The sequence below is a fragment of the Pseudophryne corroboree genome, chromosome 3, assembly GCF_028390025.1.
Source record: "Pseudophryne corroboree isolate aPseCor3 chromosome 3, aPseCor3.hap2, whole genome shotgun sequence".
Classification (NCBI taxonomy): domain Eukaryota; kingdom Metazoa; phylum Chordata; class Amphibia; order Anura; family Myobatrachidae; genus Pseudophryne; species Pseudophryne corroboree.
In genome coordinates, this window is record NC_086446.1 from 522,302,344 (window position 1) to 522,323,198 (window position 20,855).

The window sequence follows — 20,855 nt, forward strand, 5'->3', positions numbered from 1 at the left end:
GGCGAAACCTTCACAATGAAGGCATTAACCCCTTCTTGACCTCACCTCAGCATGAAATAATGAACCCAGATTCCCCTTGATACATGAAGTAAAATGTAATGGCATAAATACATAAATCTGGTGGGAAAGCACACCTGAGCCAGAGACACTGCTTTATACCAATCTTGATCTACACTTGTAAGATTATACTATTGCTAGCACGGCGCTCTCTCCTGGTTTCTCTTTACCATCTCCGTAATACTGGAAGAGTGTACACTGAATACAATACAACTATTTGGAAATGTTTTCTAAAGTGCTTCCTCTATGGATCCCTTACTAGTTCTGAAATATTATTCAGTGCTAAATTTGTCCCTGCTAAGTTTGGTGCTGTGCCTCTCTTACCCTGGAATGTAGTATTTACATGTTGTATGATTAGTGTTTGTCCGGGTCAGAGAGGCAAAGCAGCCCTGAGCTTATGGTATGGCATGTCTAAAGGATGTATTTTAGAAAACATCTGCAAATAGTGACTGTGATTTTAGCTTTTGGTATACAATATACAGTTTAGGAATATTAGGGTCATCACATTATCTGTTAAGAATTGGCACCTTCCATAAAGAATCTCTGCTGTTGTATAGATAAATAACCTATGTGTGTCTTTGTGTGGACTGACTCCTTTCATTCTGTTAGCAGGCTCTGGCCGATCAATGCATGTGATTGACCTGGATGCAGAAGAAGACAGGAGTCGTCTTTGTGATGAGAGGCTGGGCATCCCCAGCAGAGATCTTCTAATGCAGTGAGTAACTCTCGGGGTTTATGCAGTAAGTTCCAAGACTGGGACTGGCATGATTTTGGCAAGTTTGTTGCTAAATGTAAAGCGACAATCAGTATGAGGCAAAACCAGTCTTATAAATGAATGCCGCTTTAAATCTAGCGGCACACTTGATGAAATCATGCCACTTCCCTAATCTTGAAGCCTATTGCTTTAATCCACTCCATATTTAAAACCAGCTTTCTGCTATTTTCACAGGGGAGCACCCAGTAATGTCCACTCTTCATCCTGTTTCATGTGTTTTTTATGTCCCATTCATTTTAGAGAAAACAAGGACCTGGTTGAGTTTGCCAGAATCCATCCTTCCAGTGGTTGCCCAGGAGATCTTACCCCTCATCTTATGATAGCAGGTGGTTCCTCTCTCCAAGCTAGCCAATTAGGAGCTGATCCTACACAACATACTCACCCAACCCACCCACATTGGCTGCCCAGAACAAGGAGCCCCTCTATTTGGATGGGTGGCCATTCCTACGGTAAGCAGGATACTTGGTGCAAAGCTGTGCTGAGTGGCTCTAAAGTAGAGACCTCTATAAATAAAATGTGCCAAAGTGTTGACACAGCACTTTTTTATTTATTTATTTTTTTGTCCTAAGGCATATGTGCTGGGAAGAAACTTCATATCTTTATACATTTGTAACTAGTAACTTGTCCCTGTCTGCTATTTAGAGATGTCCCCTGCCCTGGGGATACGAAACATTATGCATGTGATAAAAGTAGCAGCCATACAAGTTTTTAATTGTGATCTGTTTGCCACTAGGTATTGGCCACCCAGCTCTACACCAGAACCTACCCCCAGGATTTCCCCCTTCTATGCCCAGTGCCATGCAACCAGTATTTCCCCTACCACAGGAACCTCCTGCCCAGCTGGTCATTCTACCTCCGGAGCCCTCTCCCCACAATGCTCCACACACTCTTGGTAAGTGCAACTCTTTTGGGAGACCAGATTTATATATGAGCTTTGATGTAGGTGCCATTGTGATTTTATTACCACTAATGTTTCAGAATGATTTTATTTTTTCATATAATCTTTCTAAAAATGTTCAAGCTGCCCAGTTCAATGTGCTTTCAATTTTACTGTCCTAATTCTTATTTATTTGTGGATTCAGAATAAGTATTAGCCATGTCTTTGATATTGTAATGGTTATGCAGTTTTTCGAGTATCATGCACTTTTTCGAGTATCATGCACTTTATCACTGTTGCATGTTAAATGCATCTACCTTTGTACCTATAAAAGTTCAATTAAATAATACAAGTAATCCGTATATTAAGTAACTGAATTCTTACCCTAATTATATTTAGTTTACACAGTAGCAAGCTAAAACTTGTATTTGCAATTGTTATGCACAATCAACCGCTACAAACTGCTGAGCATTACAATTTGTGTTCTCCCCAGCTGATGTCATGGATCAAGCTTCTCTGTGGCCACCCATGTATCCTGGCCGAGGACCCACCTCTCACCTCCAGCACCCAGGACAGCTCCCAGTCTACTCACGGTCGCAGTTTCTACGGCAACAGGAGCTTTATGCTCTGCAACAGCAAAGAGCAGCACAAGCTCTGGAGCTTCAGAGGCAAAGCCACCTTCAGGTATGTCAGATTAAGGTCCTCTCTAATCCTCTTGGTGCTTGTGGCTACCATTCCCGGTGGAAAGCTGGTTGTGCTAATGTTCCAGTTCAACCATCTGTTCTTTTCTCTAGCGGAAATCTGAAGATCATCTGCCAGAGGCTGGAGACCCACCAGAGAAGGTCCTAAAGTCCCACAATAAAGCTGATGCCTTAAATACTTCCAAGAGTCAGACACCACCCAGCCTGCTACTGCCTCCTCCTTCAGCCCCTGCACCACCCAAGCTGTCTCCCTGCTCTCATTCTCCTGCTCTACGGCCTCCGTCCAAATGCCCCACACCCCGGCCACTGGCCCAATGCACTTTACCGGCCTGCCCTGATGGCAGCTCTGTCTTGGTGCCCAGCTCTCCAGCTGTCAGCCCTGTGCCCGTGCAAAGCTCTAAGGGAAAAGAGGGAGAAGATAGAAGGGGGGAAGGGCAACCCCCCAGAGACTATCCCAAATCACTGGAACCAGGTATGTATAAAAATTATTACATAACCTTTATCCACAGTGTGAGCTGACTTCTTGTATTATTGCAGATCAAAAGCAACATGCAGCTATTAACTTTTATATAGTAGTGATTTGTAGTTTTGTCTTGCACAACATAGGTTAACAGTGGCTAGAAGAGAGAAAAAAATCTTCAGAAGAAAGTAGGAGGGGACAGATCTGCACATGCCGTTAAATGAATTGCAGTGCTATTGATTGCCTTTTAAATTAAAAACATATTTGCATGCCGCAAGGACCATTTGTCACCACATCTTCTCTGCTTATGGTTGGAAATCTGTTCTGTTCCACTGTATGCTCTGCCAGCTCGTGGCTGAATCATTGCAGTGTGTTCCTAGCACAATCAAACACTTATTGAGTTAAAATTAGACTCTTAAAGCCCCACTACCCATATTCTGGGAAAGACTGATAAAACACACTAAGAGCCTGCAGCCTGTGTTTTCATTAAACTATATATGGCAGTTATTTGGCTATAGTGATGCAGTATTGGCTAGGGATCATAGAATATAACAATCCTACTTCAAAGACCAGTATCTTAACCCCAAGGTTATGAGTCACTAACGTCTCCTTGAACAGCCCTTGTGAGGGGTAAAGCTTGGAGGAATGATATGCCGTTCATCTGGCCATACTGTCAAGAGAGTGGGAGGATACCATTAATAACCATCTGACGATGAGCAGCCTGGGGGGACATTGCCAACGCAGGGCACCTTCATAGCCTTCTCAAGACTGAGTGATAACATTTATTTCCTGGTCCTCAGTGTGTGTCAGCTGCATAAACACCCAGAAAACAGCCAGGGTAATGAGTCCGGCTGCCTACATCCATCTTCCAAATCTGTCTAATCCCTGACACCCAGCCACCCACCCCTTTTCTGTCCATCTATCTTCTCTCCCTTCAATCATTTACCCTCCTCCCTTTTGTGCAGTCTCTCACTTCATCTATCTAATGCTTGGTCTGGTCATGTCTATTTTTCTCTCCGTCCATCATTCCTCTCTCACATTTGCCTCTTCCACCCCATTCCTCACTGTCTGCACTCACTCTTAACACCTACAAGGTCTTATGTAGAGTGTGGCTGTCCTAAGAGTGGTGGCCTAGCAGCATGGGAGAACCCCTTTGGTTTATTATCAAAAACTTGCTACTGCTTTCCCTTACTATTGCTATGTTTTGAATTTGTTTAATTTCTTATTTTTATTCCATTAAAGCACTTCTTATACACCGATGTGATAGCTTTTTTTGAGATGCGCCTATATGCATCAGAAGACAGCCTATCAGTTTGCTAGGAACATGTGACATCACTAAGGTTTACAAGAGTGATGTCACTTGTGTCCTGGTGATTTTCTTAGCTTTAGTCTCAGTGATTTCCTGGTTCCTAGTGAATGATAGGCTTCATGAATGTTTTTGTTATGTGTATACTTGACAAATGCAATACCATCAACTTCCAGCTCACATTAATCGTACATCTACATTTTCGTTCATTTAGGATGTCTATCATCTATAGCCTAGTGATCTTGCCACGTCCTATTGCTACCGAGAAATTTGTCACAATGAAAGTGTAGAGGAGTATATTTGTAAGAGGCTTCAATGTTGAAAATAGATATTGTGCTGCTAACACAAGAATGTTAAGATAACTAAACCTTTTTATATAAACATATCTATTGTGAGAGATAAAGTGCCATCGGATTTTCTGCCTTACGTTTTACAGGCTGCTTTTGAAAAATAAGTTATGAGCTGATTTTTTACATACATAAACATTTATTTTGCTTTATTGTTCTAATTGTCACTTGTCAATCTTCCTGCTGCATTTTACATAGCCCACATTTTTGTCCGCAGCTATGAGATATATCCTGGCGTGGCTACACAGATCATTCCCATCTATGATGCCCAGTGTAGTGTTAGTTGTTCACCGTACCTGAAATTGAGTCTATAAAGAGCCGCTCTACACTAGTATACATTTAGAGGTATCTTTTAGTGTAGGTGAAGTGCTGTTCTGATCATTTTTAGACCCAGGGTTTTTTTTTATAATCTACTTAATTATCTTTATCTGTCCTGTAGATCTGCCTCCTGGATACACCTACCCAGATGTTGTCCAATCCTATACCTCTCCATCTTCCCATCATGTGCACTCTGCAGATCCTGCTGATCCTGAAACTATGCAAACTGCATCAACTGCGGCAGAACCTGAGCAGTCCAGGACGTTTACCCCTACCAAGAAATCCCTCTGTGACACACCAGTTGCAGGGGTCTCATTGGATATTAACCAGGAGTTGCCTCGCTTAGGGGAGACAGACCTAACGGAGATATGTAGCCAGGAGTCCCAGGTCCCAAAGTTCCAGGAGTGTCAGGAATCTGAGGCCAGCAGGAGTTTTGATGAGCCTGTTGAGAATGGGAAAGAGAGAGAAGTTCTAGAGTCTAAAAACCTGGAAACAGATGAAAGAAAGGAACCAGGTGGTGATGGTTGTGTCTTTGAGTGCACATCAGCTGGGCAGTTGCCAAACATTTCTAAGGGGCCACCTGAGGCTCCAGTGACTGTAGGGGAACCTGATAACAACTCTAGCGATGTAAGTCAGACTTTGTTACACAATGTCAGTGATGACCTGGACTTGGTTGATACACAGATGGCAGATGATGAGCATTTTACTCCTTCCCTACCTTGCTCCCCAGCTCTAATTGACCACCAAGAGTCTATATACAGTCTGGACACTCTTATAGCGGCCAGTATCTCCTTGGGAGAACTCCCCTCAATCCTTGAAGAAGGGAATGTGTTTACTGTTACCAACTCTTCAACCTTCCCCTCAAGCTCAGGTATTCATGGGATTGCTCTGCTCAGCGAGCTAGCAGACCTTGCTCTGCAGGATCAGCTAAAAGTTTCAAAAGGTCAGTGTTTGGTTTTGTTTTTTTAAATTCCTCTCTCTTAATAGACCATTGCAGTAGTATAAATCCAGTAACCTCATCTAAAACTGCAATCTAAATAGTTTTAATAAAATTTTACTGTATACAAATGTTTAAAAAAAATCTCAGTACCTAAAAAATATATTTTTATAAAAAACACTTGGCGCTCCATCACACTTACATGCTGTGAGAATGTGTATAACCATATAATTCATGGGGGTATCCAATTAGCTGTGGTTAGTTACCTTCCGCTATCTCTCACCGGGGACTATCCTATTAGACCCGATAAGCCGACGTGAGCTGTGGAGGCAGGCGAAACCAAATCCCCCGGAAACAGCCCTGTTTTCATCCAAAAATGTGTCTGTTTCTACCAAATACACACAGGTTTCAATGAAGCGGTGTGCTTTTGGGATTTTTTTTTTTTTTTCACAGGTGACCAAATTGGATAGCCTGTAAAAGAAAATACGGGTGAAACATCGGGGAAAAATAATATAAACCGTTTAGGTCATAAAAAACAGTGTTATGTGGTTTTCAGGCGTTTGTTTCTAAAATGCGCACTAACAGCAGATAGGTGTTAAGAGCCAAATTGTTCTTTCAGTTTATCCAAAGCGTCCAGAGTTGACTTGTTGCCTAATGAAACAGAAATTTGACTTGCCTTGAGGATTTTCATATTAGATTTCAATGATGGAATTATTTAATATTAATATTGCACTTTTAGAACCTGATGATTTCAGCTGGCATTCTTGCATTGTTAATGAACAATTGTTGGCAAGTTCTACTTTTAGGTGGGTCTATAACTTCTCAAAGGAGATACATGGAAGAGCCTAGTACAGCTATGTAGGAGTAGTCTTAGCTATTGCTCTAACAGAGGTTCCGGAGGGTGGCTTTCCCATGCTAAGAGCAACTAAAAGCCAGAGATCTTATGCCTTTAATTTCCCTGCAGGCTGAGTATTGTCTTCTCCTCAGAGATTATTAAACACAAGCACTGCAGCCTGGGCTCTAAGTGCAGTGTGCTTCTTAATCACAGGCTCTCATGCTCCACAGGGACTCTGAGCCCCGGACCTTACCCTCCAAAGCCACTTTTTAGAGCAGCCATTAAAAGGGAGGATTTGATTTCTTAGTTCAGCTAATAAGCACGCTGCAGTAATATGTGTACAGTGATCCAGTGTACTGTATCACACCGCTCACAATCTCCTACCTGCCAAACTGCTGTTTTATCATCCCAGGGAACTAGGTTTGACATTTCAGCCATGTCATAAATTGTAAGGAAATGCTACACAAATAATGGTTTGTCACAATGTTCTATTAGGATAGCTTTGTCTTTTCTTGTTTTAAAATGTATATGGATCCCCACCCGCCCACACAGAAAAACTTTCATATTTCGAATCTCATTACCATTGTTTTTTAATATGATCAATACCAAGATTTCAATTATGGTGGCCCGATTTTAAAGAAAATATATTACTCTTTGTACATAAAGTATATACATTTAGCAAAAATTTGCGATACAAACCAGACTGTGCTAGAAGCACCAAAGCAGCGAGTGACACTCCAGGCTGGAAAGAGGAACTGTACAGGTTTTGAAAGGTGCAGGGGGTTAGAATGAACAACAACTTTTTTGTCCACTTCTGAATCAGGCCCCTCTGGTTTAAAAAAAACAAACACAATGAAAGTGGGAAGTCTCCTAAACACGATGCAGCCAGCTATTTTGTGGGTTGAACCAATATTAATGGGAAAGCAGCCAATTTTTGATGCCTAAGTGATGTAATTTCATCCTAGTGAATTGGTACACACTAGTGGTGCAGCCTCCACTATGCAGGCAAAAGGCCAATTTAATAGCTTTTTTTACACAAAGTATAATTACTGTAAAGAGAAACGGCGTATAAGAGCTTTTATTTTTATTTAAGGCCGTAGAGTCTTACAATTAAGAGATTAAACTGGAGTATTATTTGTCCGATTCCTGCCTACCTTTCAACGCCATTGTTACAGAAAGGAACAGACCTTCCACATGTATTAACCTTTTTGGTGCCAGTGAGTTGCAGCAGCATAGTCTTTCTCTAGTAAAATGTGGCTTGCTTTTTCTTCAGCTGAGAAATTATAAGGCATGTAGTGCAGTGGGGGTGATAATTAGCTGCGTATTACAGTCCGGCCCCTTTTAGTGTCTGTCATGGGAGCCATCAGAAGCGTGTTGTCAGTATAAGACAGATGGGTACATGTGCTGCAATACAGCACAGGAAGCCATACTTAAATAGGGCAATGTTCTCCAAGTAGCTTTTAGCATCGATTGATCTTGCCATAGTGCATAAGGTAATGCACGGAAATGCAACCACATCAACCGTCTGGAAGATGGTTCTCTAAACACTTGTGTGGGCATCTTTACAGTGAGCTATATAATAACTGGCGAACAGTTCAGTCCACGGGGACCTGCAACATTTCATCTTACACCTGTTCTGTGTGACAGCACTGCTGCATTATGTGACTGCCTTTTTAATTACTCTGGATAATTTGTATTAACTGTAATAAGAGGGTTGTGTCTATGTTCCCTTTGTGATCAGGACCTGGAAGTGACATAATGTGAGGGCAGGAGATAACTTCCGCCCTTACAGCACCTAAATGTTTTCTCCGTTCGTTTGAGGGTTGTTTTTTTTTTTTCTGTGCACCATTGGACCCTCGCAGGCTCACTTTGCTCACCACGCTTCGGGCTTGGTGTCTCTCTTCGCTTGCCACAGGTTACTATTCCCAATAGTTTTTGACATGGACCCAAGGGCTTATGGGAAAGCTCCTCTCCACGAAGGGAAATTAGACGCTACCGTAATAAGAACTTTCCTCTACATCTCTTCTTTGAATGTCTGCTTCATTCTCTTGCCATGCCCCAAATAGGATCACCAACCTTAAGAAAAAGCTGAAAACCAGCACATGAAAGATAGTGAGCGCCTGAAGTGCTTAATGACCTTTTATTTATGCACTATGAAATGATACGATTGACTTAGACTTGTGAATCACTTTGTTCCTCCCCTTCAGGCCCCAATACTGTACCTTATGAGTTTAGTAATGTCAATTATTTGTCATGTTTTTCTTATGGACAAATACTTTTTTGACATTTATTGATCACATTGCAGTTATGTACAATTGCATGAATTTATTTTTTATTTTTTTCTTGTTTACAATCACTGCCATTTCTTGGGGTTTATGTTTTTTTTTTTTGTTTTTTTTAATTGGCTGCCTTTTGTAATTGCCTTTATTGGATCACCAGAAGTATGAATGACTGGGAGATTAAGTCTATACATATGGGAGTTTATGACAACAACACAAATATCAATATATATATGTTTGGTTTACTTTGATGTTTTTAATGTCAATCCTGAATATTTAATTTCATCTTTATTTTATACACCTTAAAGATGTGACTGGGGTTGTTAATATTCTATTATTGCATCCTTGATTTCTGTGTCCTTTGCAATGTATGTCCTGACAGCTGGGCAGGTCGCTCATATTGATATTATGCCCATTGCTGACACATGCCAGCATGTGGGCTGTACCAGTAGTTGAGAGGGCAGTCAATCCAATTGGTTAGAAAACAGCGACATCACTGATACAGGTGTGACAACGCATTGGTTTCAATGCTGCGTTTTCATAAATTTTGGCTTTGAGCACCGAATTCTACAGCTTGTAGGTGTGAGGTGTATTTTAAATAATTCTATTGTGAGAATTGTATCTCTTCCAAAGATTATAACTTTTTTTTTTTTTTTTTTTTAGCCAGTGAAGATGATTTAATGGTCTCTGATCTTCAAGTTTTTGCTACCATTGCTGTTGCCTGGTCTCTGGCCGAGGCTGATAGCCTGCAAGGTGCTAAACCAACCTGTCCTCTTTCCTGTTGCCCGAACACCACACCCCGTGTCCGGCTATCCCGCCGCACATTCAGTTGGACACCGAAAACAAAACCAGTAAGTGCTTTAGTAGAATACGTTATTAGACACAACAAGACCCTGTCAGTGCCTGAGAACCTAAGCTTATGCCTCAAATTGTTTTATCATGATGACCCACCCTCTATGCCATTGTCTATTGACAAGCATGAAGGAATTTAGTCACTGACGTAAAGCTTTTCAAGTGTTCTAAAATAGATCAAAATATTACCATACTCCCTCTTGCAAACATGACAATAATTTTCATAATTGAATTTTATATATTTAACCTAAAAAGGAATACATTTGTAGTTTCATATGAAATGATCTGCTCTCTAGCTACAAAATGAAGTTACAATGACTGTTCCCCTACCCCCAGGTCTGTCCACTGAAGGCTGCCATTGACCACTTGGATACACAGGAGGTGGACATGCGAATGAAGCTTGCTGAAATCCAGAGGCGTTATAAGGAGAAGCAGAGGGAGCTGGTGAAACTGCAACGGCGACACGACCATGAGTGAGTTTGTGTTGACTATAGTATATTAGTGTTTCCACTAGGATGCGGCAGGGCGCTGAGGTGCAGGCACGGGTTTGTTGCAGGTGACTTAAAAGGGGGTGTGGCCGGTCGGAGAGGGAGACAGGGCTTCGTCTGCCTCATCCTCTGTAAGTGTGGGCTTCCCTCAAGCTTTTCCCTCAATATGAATAGATGCCATTCACCCGCTTTGATCACTACACTGCAACTTTTCTCACCCATGGGACACTGCGGCCTGTGGGTCAGAATGGCAGCAGTCTGGCTGCTTTAGCAGGGCACTGCAGTCAGGGCCTGATTTTGCCACTTTAGTATCAGGCAGGATACGGCACCCTGCTAACGTGAACCCTAGTATTTATCATACCACATTGCATAATTATAGCCATCATTATTGTATACTGTTCTCTGTCCTACCTCATTTTGCTTTGTCATGTGTTCTATTTTACAATGTACGTTTATTCACAATTGTGACTACGTTCCATGTCTTTCTACTACCCCATCATGCTCACCTCCCCCATTTTACCAATCCAACTTGCACAATAGCCTTTCAAACTTCAACCAACCCTCCAGCTATTATGTCGGTTTAGCCTCTTCTGCTACCTTTCTGGACTACAAAGCCTAATTGCCCCTTGCTCCTATTGTCTATCATTCCGCCTCCCTCTAGAATGTAAGCTCTCATCTAAGTCTCGTCTATAAACCCTCAGTCATTGTTTGTTGTCCATCATGTCTTTTAATGCCCTCTAAGGTGTGCTCTGTTTGCATCCAAACATATATTATTCTGCTGTATGGTTTTCATGTTTGTCATTTTATGTTTTGTACTGCCCATTCTGTGATATAGTAATGTTTTGTACTTGCACTATAAGGTTAGGCGTTTGTTGTTTTTGTTTACTGTTATTTTGCAGTGTTTCTATGTTTATCCCCTTATATAGCAGCAATTCTAAAGAGCACAGCAACTTATTACACAATTTTTACACCCCTTTCTCTAATCTTTACATTTTAGTTAGTTAATTTTGAAGGCATTATTTTGTTTTATAATGTTACTAATAAAAGTGAAGTATTAATCTATTGTGCACCACACAAGACAAATCTTTTTACTCAACTTTGCGTATTATAACAACAATAGAAGATGATTGATAATTCAGAACAGTCCAATCATTTCCCCTAGTTCTCAACCACTTAGTATTTTTATATTCTTTCAATTAATGCAGGTAGTATCAGGTCCTAGTGCTGATGTTTTGGTCCAGTTAACCCCCTTCCCCAGCAACTAAGAACTCCGTTTTGGGGACAAGTGGTAACTTTGTATTTGTAATAGGCTGGGATGGAAGTGAGTGGAGAGTAGTCAATTAGCGGCAAAAACGTTTTTGCTTTTTTTGCGGGTATGCACGCTCCCATCATTCACCCTATTCAAATGCAAATTAACAAAAACGGGATTGCCGTGAAAATTGGTAATTAAAGTGAAAAATGGGTAAATCTGTCCGTACCCCCAAAAAAGCTAAATTAATATTGGATAACAGTATAAAGTTTATTATTGGTTATAATAAACCTATTTCTGGTTCTTAAATTGGGTCAAATGGCTGAGAGAGATAGATATGTATATTTTGATAGATATATATATATATATCTCTATCTAAATATATCTATCAAAATAAATATATATATATATATATATATATATATATATTTATTTTTTTGACAGATAGAGATATATAGATATATATATATCTATATATCTCTATCTCTGTGTGTTTTTTTTTTTTGATAGCTTTTTTTTTCCAGCAATGTAATGCTAAAATTAAACTTTGGGTATATAAAAATGGGTATAGGTGTGTATTTAGGTCAGTTTAGGGTAACTTTAAAAAAATAAATAAAAACACATGTGGAAACAGACTGATAACTCCCACCTGCAAGTCTAAAAACACTTGTCACACTCATAAAGCACCCCAATATACCTGTCCCATACCTTGTACCTCAATTTCCATAATTTTGCACTCATTCTTAGCCAATTTAAAATAATTAAAAACGAGGGAGTCTATTTACTAAGCCTTGGATGGAGATAAAGTACCAGCCAATCAGCTCCTGTCGTGTCACAGGCTGTGTTAGAAATAGTTGGTTTATACTTTATCTCCATCCAAGGTTTAGTTAAGATACACCCCTCTGTGCCTAATTAGTCAATCAGGGGGTTGTCCCAGGGGTTTCGGAAACAAATCTTTAAATTTTTTACTTAAAATAGGGATTTTCCCCAAGTTTATCACCAGTTTGGAGTTGGTGAATTGAAATTTGTAGTAAACTTACCGCAAAACTGCTTTTGCGGACAACTGAATAGGCAGACAATTGAATAGAAAAAAAAAAAAAAAAAATAAATATATATATATATATATATATATATATATATATATATATATATATATATATATATATATATATATATATATATATATATATATATATAATCTCTAGAAGTAAAATGCAGTAGCTTACTGAGATATTCTAATTCTTGAACTTCTGCATCATTTAATGTGTTCTCTTCTGGACACCAGCAGTTTTGTATGAAGAAGTAAAATCTGTGGTCCTAGATCACAAATAGCTATGAATGGTCCTGAAAGTTTTAGGTCCCTGAGGCAATGGTTTATCTTTGACTAATATTCACAACAGATTATGCTTTATATTCACAGAAAGGAGGAGAGCTCAAGAAGCCCAGTCCGACGGGGGCCGGGAAGGCCGAGAAAACGCCCACACTGCCGTGCTCCTTCCTCACATCGGCTGTATGATACTAAAAAAAGCAAGTAAGTTGCTATAAGACCTCTTTTTTAGTGTTCCTCTGCCTTTTATTATTGTAAAACACATTTACTATGCTATATAATCACAGCCATGTTTTACAGAGAGCCACTCTCTGAAGACAATGAATTATTAAGGCATTAATGTAAATATTGCATGTACTTGTCTAAGCATTACTCACTGATCTAGTGCTTTACCTGCTTTATGCATTCTGTTCCTGCCCTATACCTTTTTAATACAGACTTGGCTCATCCTCCCTATTTCTCAATGCAGATCATACTTTCATGATAAAATATTCTGTGTAGGCTTAATAAGACCAAGAGGAATGTAGTCCTTGTTTAGTCAGTTAGTGTAATCACTATATGCAAATATCTCCCTGTTCTCATTAAACCTGCACTTAACACACAATACAGTATGGGGAGACTGCTTTTGCCTGTATTAACAGTTTGGCATTATGCTTCAAATGTTAATGAGAAATTAAGGAAGTCTTGCAAATTATAATTTCCAATGCAAACTATTGAAGGTTTCTCTCTAAGTGTGTTTGCCAAAGCAAGAAGCACCATTTGCATTGCCCAGACCGGTCATCAAAACAGGCACTTGTCACATGACTTGCTCTACAAATTGAACACACACAAAAAAATGTAGTATATCAGATAGATATATATATATAGATATATGTAGATATGTGTGTGTGTGTGTGTGTGTGTGTGTGTATATATATATATATATATATATATATATATATATACATACATATATATATATATATATATATATATATATATATATATATATACATATACATGCATGCATGCACACACGCACACTTGGGACAAGAAGTATCTAGGCTATCGGATTTTTCTGTATTTTGGATTAATTGCATACCGAAATGAGATATCGTGGCGATGGAACCTAAGTCTAAGCACAGAATGCATTTATGTTTCAGATACACCTTATACACACATCCTGAATGTAATTCTGTGTTTCGGAATATTTGGATATGGGATACTCAACCTGTATTGCCATATCTTTATACAAAGAATAATGCAAATGATTCCTGTTCGATTTCTGTCCTTCCTCCTCTTCTTTTCTTGTATATGATGGCAGTTCTCAAGCTTGTGTTATTGGGGGAGGGACTCCCACAAAAGTGGCACACGGCATTGTATAGAAAACCTCCTGTCTGTGCCATGTAGCCGCCTCTGGTCACATTACGGCACCGCTCACTGGTTCCAGCGCTCTACTATTACCCATTAACCGCCTGGTGCAGCTATTCCCGCACTCACGGGCCCTGTATAATTGTCCTTCTCTGCTACAAATTGCCTCTCCCGGAAGGGCCATTTGCATAAATCCTCCAACCTAGTCCAAACATGATTGGAGAGTGTGTGCAATGCATCAAGCTCTATGATTTGGTAATAATAGTTAAATCTCTACTAAATGACTTCCTCAATTAAGACAGAGAGAGAAAAAAAAAATGTCGGCGTTTTATGTCAGAAAACATTCGCAAATGGTGCACGGTTGAAGGAAATGAAAAGAATTTCAACAAAAAAGATGTTGTTTTGCTTGGCATTACCACTGAGACAAGGGAGCAGCGTATGTCTCCTGACCATTGTAGGGGGTCAGGTTTGAACCACTGAGCTATTAAGGTACTTGCTAGTGTCTGCATTCATGCTGGCTCTTTTACTTCCCCTGGTTTCTCAGTGCTTCCCTCCTCCCTATTACACAAGCAGCTGTTTTATAGACCGTGGGCACAAGAAGTGGCTGAATCGTTAGTACTGTATAAAAAAAAAAAAATAATCTAGGTAGTGGCAAGTTTTCTTCCTTGTCCTTTCCATCTAGACACTTGTGTGTTTACTATCGACAGATTTAACAAGCGCATATTCTGCCTGTGAGCCATGATTGCATGTCACCAATTTAATAATACATTTAATTGGATATCTTGCGTGCACAATCATTGTTGTGCACCACTCTTGTATTTCTTTGCAAAATGACTGATGAATCAGTATAATAAAATAAAAATACAAAACTGTTTTTAACCTGATACTTGATTCAAATGAAAACATTTTAGTATTAATCTAGTGTAATATATGCACTTTGGTTTCTACTGTATTTCTTGGTCATTCTGGAAGTTGTGGCCACCACATGTTCAGTAAAACAAGAACAGGCAATGCAGGGTCTGAATGAAAAGGTTTGTCTGGCATAAGGAGATCCCAGAGGCCCATGTTCCTTGGCTCTAGATAATACACTGTGCATACAATGTATGACTCCTGGAGCGAGCTCTGGCTGCCATATTGCTGGTGCAGCAGCATGCTGTATACCCGTTCTTGATGGGAGTGTACTTTTCAAATAATAATTACTAAAATATATATATATATAGTATTTATACACGCATGTACACATGTATATTTGTTAATAGGATTCATTAATGGTCTCCTTTATAGCATTTTGACATGTGTTCATATGTTGTGGTCTCTGTGAGATATAGTGTTGTCTTCTCTCTAATGATGGAGGTATCCTCTTTACTCTTCTCCACACTGACCCTTAATGATAAATCCATTGCTTTCTCCCCTCTGCCTGCATCCAGGCTATGCATCCCTAGGCCGAGAGTGCATAGTTGCCTAGCAACCTCCCCGCTTCCTCCCCCGCTTTTCCCTGCTGTTTGGTGAATTTTGGCTCAATGGTATATGTGAAAGAGGAAAATAAGGTGTTGGTGCTGCAGAAATCCATTCTTAGCCTACCATCATTGCAAGGAAAAAGCTACTTCAAACTCCACCTGCGATTTACATATAATCCACTTTTTTCTTTCTAATATGTGGACAGAGATGCTGTCTTAAGATCATCTTGCATTATTTATGTGACCATATTGTATTAATGTCTCACCAGTAATGTATGCAGCATTTACAAGGTTGCAATAAAGTGCAGGGGAGTAAGTGCAGAATAACACAACTTGCAAAGTGCTCGGACTTGCCGTTTGTGTAATCTCTAAATATTTCATGAGATTGGGAGATTCATTCTGGGAGAGTGTGAGCACTGCAAGAGTTAAATCATTCCAGCTGAGATTCCAGAGCGGATTTAAGAGGCTTTGATGGATCTGCCTGCGGGAGATGCTTTTACTACAGATTTAAAAAGCTGGCTGAAATCTGCTCTGTAAGAAGCACAGTCTGTAAACAAATCCCCATGGTCAGACTGACCTCCAATCTACCTTTTGGTAGACCCAACTCCATAGTCCATCCTAAATCCTATAGAATCAGCTTTGTCTCTCTATCTCTTCATAGGACCACGGCAAACTATTCCCATCAAGCATTGTTCTTTATGTGCTTTCATTTCAATTGATAAGATAAAAAATGCTATATTTTTACAGTATTAAAAATAAATGGTCAGAATATAAATAGTTTTAGTTTTATCTAACTGTTCATCTAAATTTAGACCCCTTTCTCTGTTTCTCACGACTTACCTGCCTCAGCAGCGCAGCAGGGTCTCCACAGCCCCTAGTCGTGCGAGCATCTGACAATTGCGCCATACCTTCCCTTATTTTGCTTCATATGGCTTAGAACTCTGTTTTAGGGTGGGTCCTGTATGTCTGATACTTTAAGATTACGCTGTATAATAGGGGACTATCCAGCCCACTGTTGCATGATCGCTGTAAGATCTGGAGAGCATGAATGAGTGTGAATAAAGTAAACCGTGATGTGTGCAAAATGCACTGCAGAGAGGGATTCCCAGTGCCCTCCCTGTTTATAGTTGCATGGAATTTGGCACGTGGAGGTGAGGTTCACAGCAGGCAGGGAACCTCTTGCTGGCTGGAGTCTCATCTCTCTGTGCTGAAGTGTGTGGGGAAGTGACAAGTTTCAGATAGGCTCTTCATTTAATCCCTACTGTGCCCAGAAGCAATGCAGACTATGAGCATGTACCTGGTTACCCTATCGTCAGTCTTGTAGATGTCCCTAACCCCTCCCCCTGACTTCCCCATACTGCCAGACAAGAGTGTATGCAGAGATGCATCAGATACTAGTCTTTTAGCACACGGGTAATATATAGGCGTATGTATCATAATTTCCTGATACATTTTTACTACTGTGTACTATTGCCTAATAAACTGTAACGCCAACATTTTGCACAATGTTTTTCTAATTGTTCCATTATATAGCACCTATTTTGCTGCACGGTACAATTAGAATTTGTAAGAAGACACGCCAGAATAATGAAAGGACACAATGACAGCCAGGGGTCGCATCGTTTTCTTCCAGGCTTGACCAGATTCTCTCCTTTTTTTTCTCTCCTCATTTTTTTCCTGGATGTTTGTCATTGACATGATGAATACACAAAATCTTCGCCATTTTATACAGGGCTGTGGCTATATTTATTATTGGTGTCATCCATTGAGGTCTGAGGGCTACTCTGTATTTATAGCTAGCTATAGGAGAGTAAAGACAATACAAATATGCTGTATGTATATCACACAGTCATCAATGAGCCATCCCTGGTGTCGGAGTGACTAGAGATGAGTCAGAACTTATGCACGGTTGCATGGCTGTACAGTTTTATCTGAGTTTACGGTTCATTCAGTATGAATTATACAGCTTACGTTGGATTTTTTTTTTTTTTTGCAGATCTTTAAATAGAAGCTTGAGTCTACTGTGTGCTGAGCTACGGGGCGATGGGGGGCCCAAAAAGAAGAAGCGTAAAATGTCGGAGGAAAGTTATAGCGATCAGGACCACTCGCACAGAGAGGTGAGTATTACTGGCAAGGTGCTGCTAATGCAGCACCACTTACCTACTGTGCCACAAAACCCAAGGGGCATTTAACGTGCTGTGGTGTTGACAAAGTCTAGTAGTTGTCCTAACCCTCTTACTTATAAAGCCCAATCACCAACCTTTAAACAACTAAACTAAATAACGGTCTGTGTTAATGTGAAACAAAAAATGTGGTTTGTTTGAAAGAGTGTGCTGAACAAATGACCTATTTCAGCATATTCTGCTGGTGTTCTGTGTTTGATTTCCATACACTGTCTGATGTTTTGCTACTGGTAAATAATCTGAAGGCTACATTTTAGACCAAAAAGATAACAAGTGCTCAGTGCACAGTCTTTACTCAATGACTGCATAGTTCACAAGCAGCATTAGCATAAACACTTCTGCTTTCCATGTTGATACATCTGTCTGCGCCCATAGTGGGATATGGGGATAACACCTATACACATTTTCTTCTTTCAGGTTAAGGTGCATTGTAAGAAGATGGTGTGCCCTCAGAACAAGCTGGTATCCAAACTGGCACGGAAGGTTTCTCAGTTGAAGAGCAAGGCACTGGGATCTAGCACCAGCACTTTCCACCATAAGGAAGTTCTTCCAACTAGCAAGATGCAGAAGAAACTGCCGCACCACCGAGTATCATGTCTAAAGGTCAAGGAAGGAGCTGAAAGGAAAGGGCAGGAGAGACCCAGGCCAGCTGTTAATTTGGATGGAGCTGGGGAAGCAGGTGAGGCATTTTTGCTGTGTTTTTTTTTGTTTGTTTTTTCATTAGCTGAATATTAGTTTATAACACACACACACACACACACACACACACACACACACACACACACGGATTGTACTAAGTTGATGTTACAGTAACTTGATGCAGTTTGGTATATCTAGTATGTTGAAGGTTGCATTTTTTTTTTAAATCATGTGTTTTTTGCCTCCACAGATGAAGACCATGATGAGGACTCGGACAGTGAAGATGGGGAGCAGGATCTCCCCGGAATGTTAAACCATGAGGCTAGCTTATCTCTTAATGCTCCTGGTAACTCCTCACTGGTGGGTCCTTCTGCATCTGCAGTAGTGAAGATGGAAGCCAACCAAAAAGCAAAAAAGAAAATTGAGAGACAGGGACTACTAGGTGAGCTTATGACTCAACAAATTAAGCCATATCCCCCCATCTCCCATTCCTCTTTCTCTCCCCCCCCCCCCCCCCCCCACCCCCCCGCGCGCACACATTTTTTTTTTATTTTTTTCTAAATTGTACCTCTTATACTGTTCCCAGGTTCATGCTGCGCTGCCAATCCCGAGAGTGAAGTCAAGGTCCGCAAGCGTTCTGCTAAGCTGGAAGCTAGATCTCATCCTGACAAACCTTTGAAGAAGAAGTCCTTGAGCCACAAGGAAAAACCTGAAGGGAACATAAGGCATAGAATGCAATCTGACACACGGGCTTTAACACCCAACAAGAGCTTGTTCTGCACTGCTAACCAAGGACTAAAGAAAGACAAAAGTAAAAACATCCAGGTCTGTTAACAAATCAAAGTTTATGCATGTGGTGTATATGCACACAATTGTACATACATTTACATAGGTATGTCTTGTGAAACTTTGCTTTTTTCCTTTTTAATACTTATGATGAACACTTATGGAGTAGTGGCATAATCATTGTGTATATAAGGAATAACCTACTCACAACTGCGAATAGCTTGTGTGCAATAGTCATGTGATACCACAATTTACACTTTGAATCCTATTATTCCCCATAGTGGAGTTTGAGAAACTGTTGCTTCTTCAGCTGTTGTGGGGCTACAAACTTACTGCAACGGACTAGGATAGCGTTTCATAATAGCTGGGGAGATCAATTTTCTGTATTAAAGAAAGTTTTATATTCCCAGAGAAAGAATGGAGTCCTGAGCCTTTCCCTGACCACCCGTTCCCCCAAGAATCTTCTGAAAGATGGGATAAAGATTGAGAAAATGAAGTCTAAACAGGTGTGTAGGCTGGTTATAAATGATTTGTAGTGTATGAGCTGATCAAGATGGCATCGGTTGCTAATTCTTGTTTATTCACGTCATTTAATTGGGATCCGTTTCATTTGCCGGCTTTCGGGATCCCGGAGGTCAGGAGACGGACACCGGAATCCCGACAGCCAGCAATGCCACAAGCCGGAATACCGGTGCTACAGGACTATTCCCACTCATTGGTGTACATGACACCCATAGAGTTAGAATAGATCCTTTGGCAAGCACAGCGAGCCTGCAAGGGGACACTTTGTTATTGCCCCGCTGGCAGACGAAATGCCGCTGTCGGTATATTGACAGCCAGCAGCCCGGCCGCCGGTAAATCATACTGACTCCATTTAATCACTTAACTAAGAATGTTTTCCCCACAAAACTGCTCAGTGTTTTTTTTTTTTATTAATTTTTTTTTCAAAATACTTTAAACTTTAATAAATAAATAAAACATAATTTTATGAAAAATGTAAATATCTAGGCCACCCCTCCCCCCCTTGTGTGTAAGCACCCCTCTATAAAATAACTCCCATTGGCAATAGACCCCCGTAGTGGTTTCAAAGTTCTAATACTAACCCCCTTAGTAGTAAAACCAAAAATAACATGCTTTATAACTTTTCTCTTGCCCCCCCCCAAAGCATAATTTAAATATTTATCCTCCTCACTCCCTACACACACACACACACACACACACACACACACACACACACACACACACACACACACTTTCCCCATGCAGAGCGCAGCGCGGCTTGTGTCAGAAGTCCCTCCTGCTGCAGCTGATCTTTGCACATGCAGAGATCAGTATAATTGTGCTAGGAGAGGAACGAAGTCCACGACCCCCCTCCCCCCTTTGCCAGCACTGTGCTACTCCGGAGCATGCACTTCTGAATGCAGTCGCACGGCATTCTGGGGGGGAGGGTGAACATGGCTGTGACGACGGCGGTCAGAGACCACCGTGTCACTGCCGAGTCCAGGGCACAAGTGGTGGTAGCACATCGCATGTGATGTGACCAGAGCCAGGTGTACATTACCTGGCCAGGCCGCATCACATGCAACCAAGCCAGTTAAGTGGTGAAGAATTAACATTTTATGGTAAATGTAT

At 40.6% G+C, this 20,855-nt stretch overlaps 1 protein-coding gene across 9 annotated transcripts in view; it reads left to right on the forward strand.

The window, feature by feature from the left end:
* The window catches only part of BAHCC1 (BAH domain and coiled-coil containing 1), a 169,454-nt gene that overhangs the window by 123,673 nt on the left and 24,926 nt on the right, over positions 1-20,855 (forward strand). For 7 of the 9 annotated variants that reach the window (XM_063961114.1, XM_063961112.1, XM_063961113.1 and 4 more), the window contains 14 exons: positions 667-772; positions 1,073-1,281; positions 1,566-1,724; positions 2,203-2,393; positions 2,504-2,882; positions 4,963-5,784; positions 9,556-9,743; positions 10,081-10,217; positions 12,902-13,012; positions 17,612-17,732; positions 18,216-18,477; positions 18,688-18,879; positions 19,024-19,262; positions 19,634-19,729. In XM_063961114.1, the coding sequence (XP_063817184.1) occupies positions 667-772; positions 1,073-1,281; positions 1,566-1,724; positions 2,203-2,393; positions 2,504-2,882; positions 4,963-5,784; positions 9,556-9,743; positions 10,081-10,217; positions 12,902-13,012; positions 17,612-17,732; positions 18,216-18,477; positions 18,688-18,879; positions 19,024-19,262; positions 19,634-19,729 (3,212 nt within the window). The remainder of the gene's footprint in view (positions 1-666; positions 773-1,072; positions 1,282-1,565; positions 1,725-2,202; positions 2,394-2,503; positions 2,883-4,962; positions 5,785-9,555; positions 9,744-10,080; positions 10,218-12,901; positions 13,013-17,611; positions 17,733-18,215; positions 18,478-18,687; positions 18,880-19,023; positions 19,263-19,633; positions 19,730-20,855) is intronic. The other 2 variants (XM_063961115.1, XM_063961117.1) reach the window with 1 other exon arrangement.